The sequence below is a fragment of the Pongo abelii genome, chromosome 1, assembly GCF_028885655.2.
Source record: "Pongo abelii isolate AG06213 chromosome 1, NHGRI_mPonAbe1-v2.0_pri, whole genome shotgun sequence".
In the NCBI taxonomy this organism is placed as follows: domain Eukaryota; kingdom Metazoa; phylum Chordata; class Mammalia; order Primates; family Hominidae; genus Pongo; species Pongo abelii.
In genome coordinates this window covers 118,874,911-118,886,913 of record NC_071985.2, presented here as the reverse complement: position 1 = coordinate 118,886,913, position 12,003 = coordinate 118,874,911, and the positions used below count along the sequence as shown (strand labels likewise).

At 41.5% G+C, this 12,003-nt stretch overlaps 1 protein-coding gene across 4 annotated transcripts in view; it reads right to left on the bottom strand.

Annotated features, from left to right (window-relative positions):
• PTPN22 (protein tyrosine phosphatase non-receptor type 22) overlaps positions 1-11,452 on the bottom strand; it is a 56,596-nt gene extending 45,144 nt beyond the window's left edge. For all 4 annotated transcript variants that reach the window (XM_002810406.4, XM_054554027.2, XM_009246060.3 and 1 more), the window contains exon 1: positions 11,241-11,452. In XM_002810406.4, coding sequence (XP_002810452.1) covers positions 11,241-11,327 — 87 coding nt within the window. In that variant the 5' untranslated portion in view covers positions 11,328-11,452. The remainder of the gene's footprint in view (positions 1-11,240) is intronic.
• Positions 11,453-12,003: the final 551 nt, after the last annotated feature.

Here is a 12,003-nt window from a genome sequence, read left to right as displayed (position 1 = left end):
GCATATTTTTACTTCAAGATGGATATGGATACAAGTGGACTAATTTGAGAATTTAAGGACACATGAAAGACTACGCTGAATTTCAGCTGAAGTTACACCAATTTTTCAAATCTCCCTGCTCTTAAGCAACTTCAGAATGATCATTTTCAGGTTGCTGTTGATCCCAGGGCTGCTGAAAAGATCTCAAGTCCCAGAACAGTTTCTTCTAGGAGTCTCCAGAACTAAACTCAGTGCATACTCCTTGTTATACTGTTTTTATTTATTTTTGTTTTATTTTGCTTGTGGAACGCTTTCTAGGGAGAATGCTATACACAAAGCCCTTTGCGTAAGATATGCTTCAATTAATTTGGCAAAATGTTATAGATAAAGGTGATGGGTGTGTGTGTATGTGTGTCCTATATTTGTTTAGCTGCCTTCACTGCCACCTTCAACAATGAGGCAGAATGGCTTTCATTTTTCCTACTCCTTTCCTCCCCCTGGAGTAATCGACACTCTTAGCAAAACATCACACAGGAAATGCCTACAGAATTATTCATTTGTAATGTATGAAAGATTTGATTTTTTTCCCTCAAACATCTTAAGGTCATACCACTGTGAAGCCTTCCTTTTTCTTTCTGTTTTTTGTTTGTTTGTTTATTTTTTGTTTTTGTTTTTGTTTTTGTTTTTGAGACAAAGTCTTGCTCTATCGTCCAGGCTGGAGTGCAGTGGCATGATCTCGGTTCACTGCAACCTCTGCCGCCCAGGTTCAAGCAATTCTCATGCCTCAGCCTCCCAAGTAGCTGGGATTACAGGCACCCGCCACCATGCCTGGCCAATTTTTTGTATTTTTAGTAGAGACAGGGTTTCACCATGTTGGCCAGGATGGTCTGGAACTCCTGACCTCGTGATCTGCCCGCCTTGGCCTCCCAAAGTGGTGGGATTACAGGCGTGAGCCACCATGCCCAGCCAATTTTTTTTTTGTATTTTTAGTAGAGACAGGGTTTTGCCGTGTTGGCTAGGCTGGTCTTGAACTCCTGACCTCAAGTGATCTCCCCACCTCGGCCTCCCAAAGTGCTGGGATTATATAGGCATGAGCCACCGCGCCCGGCAGGCTTCATTTTTCTCTTCCACCTCTCTTCCTGCCAGACTCCCAGGCTCCAATACCCCAAGAAAGAAAAAATTAGGGCAAAATTAGGGCAGAAAAAGTAATAAACTACACCAGAAAAGGAGGAATCCTGAGAGTAGAAAGCAAAAGGGTATAAAAGAGGAAGCAGGGTCATGGGGATGGGTTTAAGTTTGGGAAGAAAAGATATGAGATCTAAAAGGTGAAGGTATTTCTTTGCCAACTACAAGGTAGGGGGTGTGTGTTCCCTAGAGGAGGTACCATCAAGAGAAGTCAGGGGAATAGTTGCCAAGAGGATAAAGTGAAGGGCCTGGGTGCGGTGGCCCACACCTGTAATCCCAGCACTTTGGGATGCCGAGGCAGGCGGATCACTAGGTCAGGAGTTCGAGATCAGCCTGGCCAGCATAGTGAAACCCCGTTTCAACCAAAAATACAAAAAAAATTAGCTGGGCGTGGTGGCAGACCCCTGTAATCCCAGCTACTCAAGAGGCTAAGGCAAGGAGAATCGCTTGAACCTGGAAGGCAGAGATTGCAGTGAGCCGAGATTGCACCACTGCACTCCAGCCTGGGTGACAGTGTGAGACTCCGTCTCAAAAAAATAAAAATAAAAATAAAAAAGAGAATAAAGTGAAGAGAGAGCTCAACATCCCTCGTGGGCCCTGAAATAGGGTGGCATGTGTAAGAAACCAGATTGTGTGTGCGCTTGATAAGTAATAGTAAGTTCATTTGGTTTGTAGATGATACTACCCCTTTCATTTCAAGAAAAGAGAGGAGAACAGGGATCCTGGCCAGTATAACAAGGAGTATTAGATTCTAGAAATTTGGATTGAGTCATTCGCATGTTATTCTCATAGACTAGTAAATAAAATAAAGTCACTCCCAAAAGAGAACAGAAAGTAAAAGAAAGCACAAGACCACAATATCTTTGCCTTGAAGGACTACATTACTGGATAGAAGACGTAGCATTTTAGAGACATTTTAGGGAGAGGAAAATCAAACTTGGCCCTCCTGTGCTAGGTGGGAGAACATAAAGTTTGGCTGTCTCCAGAACTCTGCAAGGTAGTTCCTCAGTGCCTTGCAAATATAGGTCAGTATTATACCAAGCCTCCATCAGGACAGAAAAAGTGCAAGTGGTAAGGAATGGCATTAGGAGCTCAGGCTTCTAAATCCAGTAATCAGGAGAACTACCAGTAGGAATGGAGGACAAGACTGAATTGTACAAGCGTGCAATGCAATCATCTTCAACAAGACTGACAAACTTATCGAGGTTAGTTTCCAGTGAAATAGTGGGGCAAATGGGTAGGTGGGTAGGCAATAGCTAAATTGGGGTGAGTAAACCAAGAGGTTCAACTTTGGATACATAAAATGTGAGAAAATGGCAAGAAATGTGTGTGTTTGTTGGTTGGTTGGTTGGTTTTTGAGACAGAATCTTGCCTTGTCACCTAGCAGAGAGTGCAGTGGTGCAATCTTGGCTCACCGCAACCTCTGCCTCCCAGGTTCAAGTGATCCTCCCACCTCAGCCTCCTGAGTAGCTGGAATTACAGGCACCTGCCACCATGCCCAGCTAACTTTTGTATTTTTATTAGAGACGGGGTTTTACCACATTAGCCAGGCTGGTCTTGAACTCTTGACCTCAAGTGATCTGCCTGCCTCAGCCTCCCAAAGTGTGGGGATTACAGGCGTGAGCCACTGCGCTCAGCCAAGAAATGTGTTTTAAGTGTCCTGTGAGTAAATGAAAATGTAGGACCAGATGGTTCCTAGTGAGAGTCTGGAGATGGTGTTAGAGAAATCAGCTTCAGAGGTGATGTGATACATTTATTCTGGTGGTGGCATTTTTAAAAATTGTACCTAAATGTGCACAAAGGTCAAGAAATGCTGATAAATATGTTCAAGTGATAGGCTGATTCACAGGAATGAGTAGTGTCAATTCACAGATGTTTGTGCACTTGCTCTGTAGGATGTACCGTGTTGATAACTGTTTGGTTAGTATCATTATTATAATATACACAGAACCAGGATGTATCTATGTCTCCTTTATAGAACCAAGATGTAGCCAGATCTTTGATATGTCTCTGGTCTTCTAATGAATCTCCAGAAGTTGCAATAGTACCAGTCTGACTTCTAGTATATTTTAAACCATTAGTACTTAAACCTGGCCTTCAGAACTAGGTATCTTCTTTCTGTTAGGATTCAATGAATCCTTTATATTAATAAATGCCTTTTTTTTTTTTTGAGATGGGGTCTCACTCTGTCATCCAGGCTAGAGTGCAGTGGCGCGATCTCGGCTCACTGCAACTTTGCCTGCAATCCCAGCTACTCGGGAGGCTGAGATAGGAGAGTCACTTGCGGTGAGCCAAGATCGCACCATTGCACTCTGGTCTGGGCAAAAAGAGCAAAACTCCATCTCAAACAAACAAACAAAAAACTGAAATTGTGGTAAGTGCTATGAAAAATAACAAATGGTGCTAATAAGAACTTACAATAGAAGATTTGATCTATTCAAAGAGGTCCAGAAAGCTTTCTCTGGCCAGGTGTGGTGGCTCATGGTTGTAATCTTAGCACTTTGGGAGGCTGAGGCTGGAGGATCACTTGAGTCCAGGAAGTCAAGTCTGCAGTGAGCTATGATCAAGCCAGGGCACTCCAGCCTGGGTGGCAGAGCAAGACCCCGTCTCCAAAAAAAAAAAAAAAGAAAAGAAGAAAAGAAAAGAAAGCTTTCTCTGAAGAATTGACCACCAAATTGAGATCTAAAGAATTATTAGTCGGGCATGGTGGCTCACACCTGTAATCTCAACACTTTGGGAGGCTGAGATGGGAACCCCAGAGGTTGAGGCTGCAATAAGCCATGATCACACCACTGCACTCCAGCCTAGATGACCAAGTGAGGCCCTGTCTCAAAAAAAAAAAAAAAAAAAAAAAAAAAAGGCCAGGTATGGTGGCTCATGCCTATAATCACTTTGGGTGGCCAAGGTGGGCAGATCACGAGGTCGGGAGATCGAGAGACCATCCTGGCTAACACAGTGAAACCTTGTCTCTACTAAAAATACAAAAAATTAGCCGGGCATGGTGACACACACCTGTAGTCCTAGCTATTCAGGAGGATGAGGCAGGAGAATAGCTTGAACCCAGGAGGCAGAGGTTGCAGTGAGCAGAGATCGTGCCGCTGCACTCCAGCCTGGGTGACAGAGTGAGACTCCATCTCAAAAAAAAAAAAAAAAAAATTACCAAATGTTATGTAGGTAAAGAGGAGTGTGAGGAATGTTCAAGGCAGAGGTAATAACATGTGTGCAAGGCCCTATGGCAGAGGAAGCATGGCAAGGACAAGAAAATGAGCATGCTGTAAGAAGCTGGAGAGACACTATGTAGGACATTGATAGCCATTTTAAAAGGTTCTTTGGGAGGTAAATGAAGTTCTATTTGTGAAGCACTTTTAGCACAGAGTCTGGAACACAGTTCTATGGATTAGCTGTTGTTACTGTGGAAAGTAGATGAACAGAAAATGTATATAAGGAAATGCAGATTTAAAATAATCATGGAACATTTTCAGGCTCAGAAATCGAATGAAATTAACATAATAAAGTACTATTTTATGCTAGTTATATCAGAAAAAAAATCATGATTTTTACCTGATACAGTTTAAGTACAGAGGTTAAGAGGCTTTGAAAAAAAACAGACTGGTTTCAAATCCGGGCTTTGCCATTTCATGGGTAAAATGAACATAATATTTCCTCTTGGGGTTGTTGTAATGATTAAATGAGATCACATACGGCAAAGCACTTAGCAGATTGCTTAGTACATAGTAAGTAGGCAAAATGTTTTCATCTTTTATTCTCCTTTATATTTATTAAGTCTAGCAAGGTAGTAGAGAAGATGATAAATTCACATATTGCAAACTAGAAAAACTCCTTTGGAAATACATTGGGTAATACTTAACCAATTAGATGCTAATAGTTTTTGACCCAGTGATAACATTTTTTTGGGGGGATCTAGCCTAAGGATTAATCCAAAAGAAGGGAAAAACCACATGGAAAAATATATTCATATTAGTGTTATCAATAATCATGAAAAATTAGAAATAACTCAAAGTCTAACAATGGAGAAATAAATTATTTGGGTATTACTATGTCTCAGGAAGTTTATATACTTATTATCTTCACAGCAATTCTTCAAAGTGAATATTATTCCCACATTTTACTGACTTAATCCAAGGTCACACAGCTAATCATGGGCATAACTTAAATTCAAACCAAGATTTATATGACTCCAAAGTTTTTATGACTTCAGATGATAAAGCAAGACTATCTGAAATTGAATTCAATTCCACCACTTACTAGCTATGTGACCCTGAGCAAGTTAATTGACCTCTCTGTTTGTTTCCTCACCTATAAAATGGAAATGAAAACAGTACCTTCCTCAATGGAGCAAATGAGTTTATATATGAGTGTTTAGAACAGTGTCTGTAAGAGGTATAGAAGCATTCTCTATTATGATTATTATTCTTTCATTATAAAACCAGATGGACAGGTTGGGCGCGGTGGCTCACACCTGTAATCCCAGTACTTTGGGAGGCCAAGGCAGGCAGATCACGAGGTCAAGGGATTGAGACCATCCTGGCCAACATGATGAAACCCCGTCTCTACTAAAAATACAAAAATTAGCTGGGTGTGGTGGCGCACTCCTGTAGTCCCAGCTACTCGGGAGGCTGAGGCAGGAGAATAGCTTGAACCCGGGAGGTGGAGGTTGCAGTGAGCCGAGATCACGCCACTGCATTCCAGCCTGGTGACAGAGTAAGACTCCATCTCAAAACAACAACAACAACAAAACCCACATAGACAAATATATGTCCATGTGATGATGCTGCATCATCAACTATTAAAAATCATATACATTTTAATCAGCCTGATAATTTTGGTATAATGGTAAGTGAAAATGTGAGAATACAAAATTGTATCTATGCTATAATTACAATAATATTAAAAAATTATATAAATGGACAAGAACTAGAAGATCCACAAAAAAAAGCTGTTGTTGGTTTTCATGTGTGTGTATGACAGGGTCCCACTCTGTCTCCCTGGCTGGTGTGCAGTGGTGCAATCTCAGCTCACTACAACCTCCACCCCCTGGGGTCAAGCGATCCTCCCACTTCAGCCTCCCGGGTAGCTGGGATTACAGGCATGTGCCACCACGTCTAGCTAATTTTTTTTTTTAGTAGAGACAGGGTTTCATCATGTTGCCCAGGCTTGTCTTGAACTCCTGGACTCAAGCCATCTGCTCGTCTCAGCCTCTCAAAGTGCTGGGATTACAAGCGCGAGCCACCTCACCTGGCCAAGATCCACAAAAAAAGTTTTGATTTGTTAGAATGTTGATATTATGGTGAGCTTACTTTCTTTTAACTTTCAATAATATTGTTTTATAAGAATAACAATAATAAGGAATGTTTGAAAGTACCTTTAGAAATTTCAACAGTATAGTTGCATCTTGCTGTTTCTTTTCTTTTCTTTTCTTTTTTTTTTTTTTTGAGACGGAGTCTTGCTCTGTCGCCCAGGCTGGAGTGCAGTGGCGCCACCTCAGCTCACTGCAAGCTCCGCCTCCCGGGTTCACGCCATTCTCCTGCCTCAGCCTCCTGAGTAGCTGGGACTACAGGCGCCCGCCACCGCGCCCGGCTAATTTTTTGTATTTTTAGTAGAGATGGAGTTTCACCTTTTTAGCCAGGATGGTCTCGATCTCCTGACCTCGTGATCCGCCTGCCTTGGCCTCCCAAAGTGCTGGGATTACAGGCATGAGCCACCGCACCTGGCCAACATCCGCATCCTGCTGTTTCTGCTGTATAGAAACTATACTAACTATGTCCTTACCCTAAAACTAGGTCCTTTGAGAGACTCAGTGTCATTGGATGAAGTAGAACACTATTGGATAAGGATTAATTTCACAGCTCTGTAATAAGACAGATCTGAGTTAAATTTCATCTCTATGGCTGAACAGCTGAGTGAGCTTAGGCCAATTATTTAACTTCTCAGAGCTTCAGTTTCCTCATTTGTAAGTCAGAAATCACATTTGTAGCTATTTCACAGGGTTTTCTTAAGGAGTAGTAAATAAGAAAATGAATGTTGATGTTTCCTTGACCACCTCACCCAGACTATCACAATTATATTAAATATTTAATATAGCAATTAGTTGTTTAATGTCTGCCTCTCTAAGACATATCTATTGCCTTATAAAATAAGCTCCACTAAAGCATGGAGCATTGCATTGCATTCCTAGCATCTAGGGCATTACTTTGTACACAATAAGCACTCAATGAATGTTTATATGAATGTATAAAAACCTTAGATGGGTGGTCAGTGGTAGTTTCAACTACAGAAAAGTTACTGAATTTAGTCCTGGCACAGGGAAAAGACCTAAGCAGCATGGCATTGGCTTCAGCTGCCATTAACAGGACTGCCACATCCAATTATGAATACAGTCCTCTCACAGTATCTGTGGGGCACTGGTTCCAGGACCACCCCCTTCAAGATACCAAAATCTGTGGATGCTCAAGTCCCTCATATAAAATGGCATAGTATTTACACATACTATACATGACATCTTGTATATTTTAAATCATCTCTACGTTACTTATAATACCTAATACAATGTAAATGCTAGATAAATTGTTGTTATGCTTTATATTTTTTATTTTTTGTTGTGTTATTTTTGGTATTTTTTTCAAATATTTTTGATCCATAGTTGGTTGAATCCAAGGATGTAGAACTTGGGGATACAGAGGGCCATCTGTATTGTTCTCTGTACAGATGTATGGCCAAGAAGGAAGTAGAGACTGAAATCTGAACCATGGACCTGGGGAGAGGGTAAAGGGGTTAGGATGCGCAGGAAATCTACCTGGAAATAGAGATGCCTTTTGATAATTCCCCTAAAGGTACCACCAGTTAAGTGAACAGTGGCCTTGTGTCACAGAATCAGTCCTCAAACCTCGGAAACATAAAATCCTGGGAGAATACATTAAGGGCTTAAGATGGTACACGGAACATAACCAGATGGAAAGCCCTCCGATTTAGTGGCAGTATTTACCTTGTCCAAGCAAGCAGTCTAGCCTCATTCACTACTCCTCTACTCCCCAAAAGCTCTCTATCTGGTGTCTCATCTGAAACCTTTAGATGGAGCTGAGAGGAAGACTCTGTTTTTCCACTGGAGGACATGAGTCAGTGAACAGTGAGGTTACACTTAATCACTACCCAAAAACAAGGTCCTTAAAATCAGGAGCTAGAAAAGCAAGGAAGTGATTAATATAAAAGTCAGGATAGTGATTATCCCTTGGCCAGGGTAGGACAGGACAGGGTCAGATGGGGGTAGAGGACCTGATGGGGCATGGGTCTTCGGGGGTCTGACAGTTTCTTGACTTGGGTGGTGGTTGCACTGCTAATGGTTGCTTTATAATTATACTTACATGTTTTATGTACTTTTCTAAATTTGTATTATATTGCACAATATTAAGCAGCTAAAAAAAACTATAACAAGTTTTTAAGCAGGGAAAATATGACCAGATTTGGCTGGGCGTGGTGGCTCACGCCTATAATCCTAGTACTTTGGGAGGCTGAGGCGAGTGGATTACCTGGTTGGACAGATCAGCCTGGCCAACATGGTAAAACCTTGTCTCTACTAAAAATACAAAATTAGCCAGGCATGGTGGCTCATGCTTGTAATCCCAGCTACTTGGGAGGCTGAGGCAGGAAAATCGCTTGAACCAGGGAGGTGGAGGCTGCAGTGAGCCGAGATCGTGTCATTGCATTCCAGCCTGGGTGACAAGAGCAAAACTTCATCGCCCAAAAAAAAAGACCAGCTTTGTATGATGAAAAGATCACTTGGGTGTTGAACTGAAAATTGATTGAAGGTGGGGCAAGGCTAGAGGCAGAGAAGCCAGTTAGGAGGTAGCTGCTATATTTTGGTGAGAAATTATAATGACTTTAGCTGAGAAAAGGTAAAATATTAGGGATATAGTCTACATTTTTTTTTTTTTTTTGAGACAGATGTTCGCTCTTGTTGTCCAGGCTGGAGTGCAACAGCTCTATCTCGGTTCACTGCAACCTCTGCCTCCCGAGTTTAAGCGATTCTCCTGCCTCAACCTCTTGAATAGCTAGGATTACAGGTGCCCGCCACCATGCCCAGCTAATTTTTGTATTTTTAGTAGAAATGGGGTTTCATTATGTTGGCCAGGCTGGTCTCAAACTTCTGACCTCAGGTGATCCACCCGCTTTGGCCTCCCAAAGTGCTGGGTTTACAGGTGTGAGCCACCGCCCCCGGCCAGTCTACATTATTTTTAAAAACACAACCAAAATAAAACAGAGGCCGGCACTGCCCCTCAGCCCACTTTTTACACCTATGCCTTGGGTTACCTTGGCTTAGGAATTATAGTCCAGGGGCAGGGACATGTATACACATGTGCTAGAACTTCCTACTTACCTCCTTTCAGGTAACTCTACCAGAGGGGTTCAGACTGATCAGCCAGTGGCAGTGAGAGCACATTTTTCATAGTACCACAAGATTATCCATGTTGAGCTGACATCGGAGTTCCTATCATAATATCTAATCATTCAATAATATCTAATTACTCAAGACTTTCAGAGTGTTTTCACATCTGCTGTCCAGTACCAGAGTGTTAGCTCCAGGAGGCAAAGGTTTTGGTTCTTTTTGTTCACCGTTGTATTTTTAGTGCTTAGAACTGAACTTGGTACATACTAAGTGCTCAATAAACAGTACTCAATAAATGACCACATTTAATGATTGTTATTGATATTTAATCATCACAACAATCCTGTGAGGATAGGTAGGACATGAATTATTATCCCCATTTTATAAGTTAGAAAACAGAGAGATTTAAGAACATGTCAAATACTTGATAATTTGGTGAAAAAAAATCGTGATTTAATTTCAGGTTTGTACTTCAGTTCCCCCCTTTCCCCCCATTTCTTCACAACTGAAGAACTAAGGTTTAAAATTCTTATATCTCTGAAACACCAGCTGTAAGTATTCTAAAATACATGATAGGTACTATTAGACACCCTATGTTATCTGATTACTCAGCTTGTAGGGTGAATGAGGCCTACCCAGCTGCCATTGCATCAATAATCACAGTTCTCTCAAAGGAGATTCATTGTTCTTCTGGGTAATCTAATCCACCCAACCTGAAGCTACCTTGTACTCATGTTTCTCTCCTTGACCTATGCTTTTCTCTACTCTCCATCCTAGCCATTCCACTTCTCCAAGCAAAAGAAGTTAAGGAAGCCCCGTTATTGAAAAAACACGTTATAATATATTTTTCATATGAAAAAGAAAAGAAAAATGATGGCCAGACATAGTGGTTCATGCCTGTAATCCCAGCACTTTGGGAGGCAAGATGGGAGGATTGCTTGAAGCCAGGAGTTCGAGACCAGCCTGAGCAACAAAGCAAGGCTCGTCTCTACAAAAAAGAAAAAAAAAAATTTTAAATTAGCCAGGCACGGCGATACACACCTGTGGCCCCAGCTACTCAGGAGGCTGAGGCAGGAGAATCACTTGAGGCCAGTTCAAGGCTACAGTGAGCTATGGTTGCACTGCTGCACTCCAGCCTGGGTGACAGAGTAAGATTCTGAATTTTAAAAAAACAAACAGCAACAACAAAAAAAAGTGTGGCAGTGGGTAGTTTTGGTGCTCTTCAAAAACATTTGTCAACCAAATAGAATCCCAGGGATGAGGCTAAAAATGTAATATTGCATGAAAAGTTGACATTGGTCTCTTTCTTCTTAATATTAATTAAAATTAGTAATATAAAGCATAAACCACAACTTAGATACCTGGGGAAATCTGGATGTTCAATTAATATTAGTGTTTTTACATCTGGAGTTGTATATGTCTTCTGTAGGATTCCTAAGCAAACGCCAAAGAACTAGCAAACAAAATATTAAAACCAGTAATTTTGAGAGAATACCTAAAATACATGCAAACCACTCAGAGAAGTCAAACTTTAGGCTGCCTTTTTTTCTGTCTTCCCCTCCAAGGTCTGATATTTACTTTATCCCAAGAGCAATTTGGTCTCAGAAAATTGGACCCCCATAGTCAGTTAAATAGTGTATGTAACTACCCTGAGAGGGTCACATACAGGACTCACCAGAAATTCATTGGCAAACTCCTCTTTGTTAATTTTCTTGCTTTGGGCCTCATCCAGGAACTTCTGCAGAATTTCTCTTTGGTCCATGCTGCAGAGCAAGAAAAATAGTCTATAAGTAGGTTGAGGGAGGGCATGTCAAATGTGTGTCATGGCCGAGACACCTCCAAAAAGCCACTGCTGCCGCCTGAGCAGAGCATGCTGAAGGCTGTGGTTTACTGACTTCATCACAAGCCCTAGAGGAAATTAGTACGTAACCACCTTCTGTGGTCACATAACACAGCCATCATCTCACTCCAGGGCCCTAGCGCCTTCCTTCTCAGCAAAGGAACCTGGTTACAATTCAAATTTTTAACAAACAAGAGGCTAACCAGAACGTAAAGTGTGGTCTGCTTAACTGAGATTATTCCATTCTGTCACCCATATGCAAAATTCACCTTTCTTCTTGCCTCCCAGAAAAAGAGCAGAATTACAGGTCTCCTGAATGAGTTCTGTCTCTCCCCATTTTCCCAGTGAGCACAAGGGCCAAGTTGACACCTTCTGTTTCCTTATGTCCCAAATGAACTCTGCAAAGTTCAGTTAGGCCCAGGAAAGAAGACAGACACTGTTTAGAGTGACATGTCTTCTACCCGGACTGTTCATGGAAACGTTTCTTGTCAGTGTGATCAATGAGAAACTTCTGTTCATCACAGAAGGTGTTTTTATTTGTAACTTTTAAGTCTGCTATATATACCTCAAACTCCCTTTTGAATGAAGCAAAGTCAGA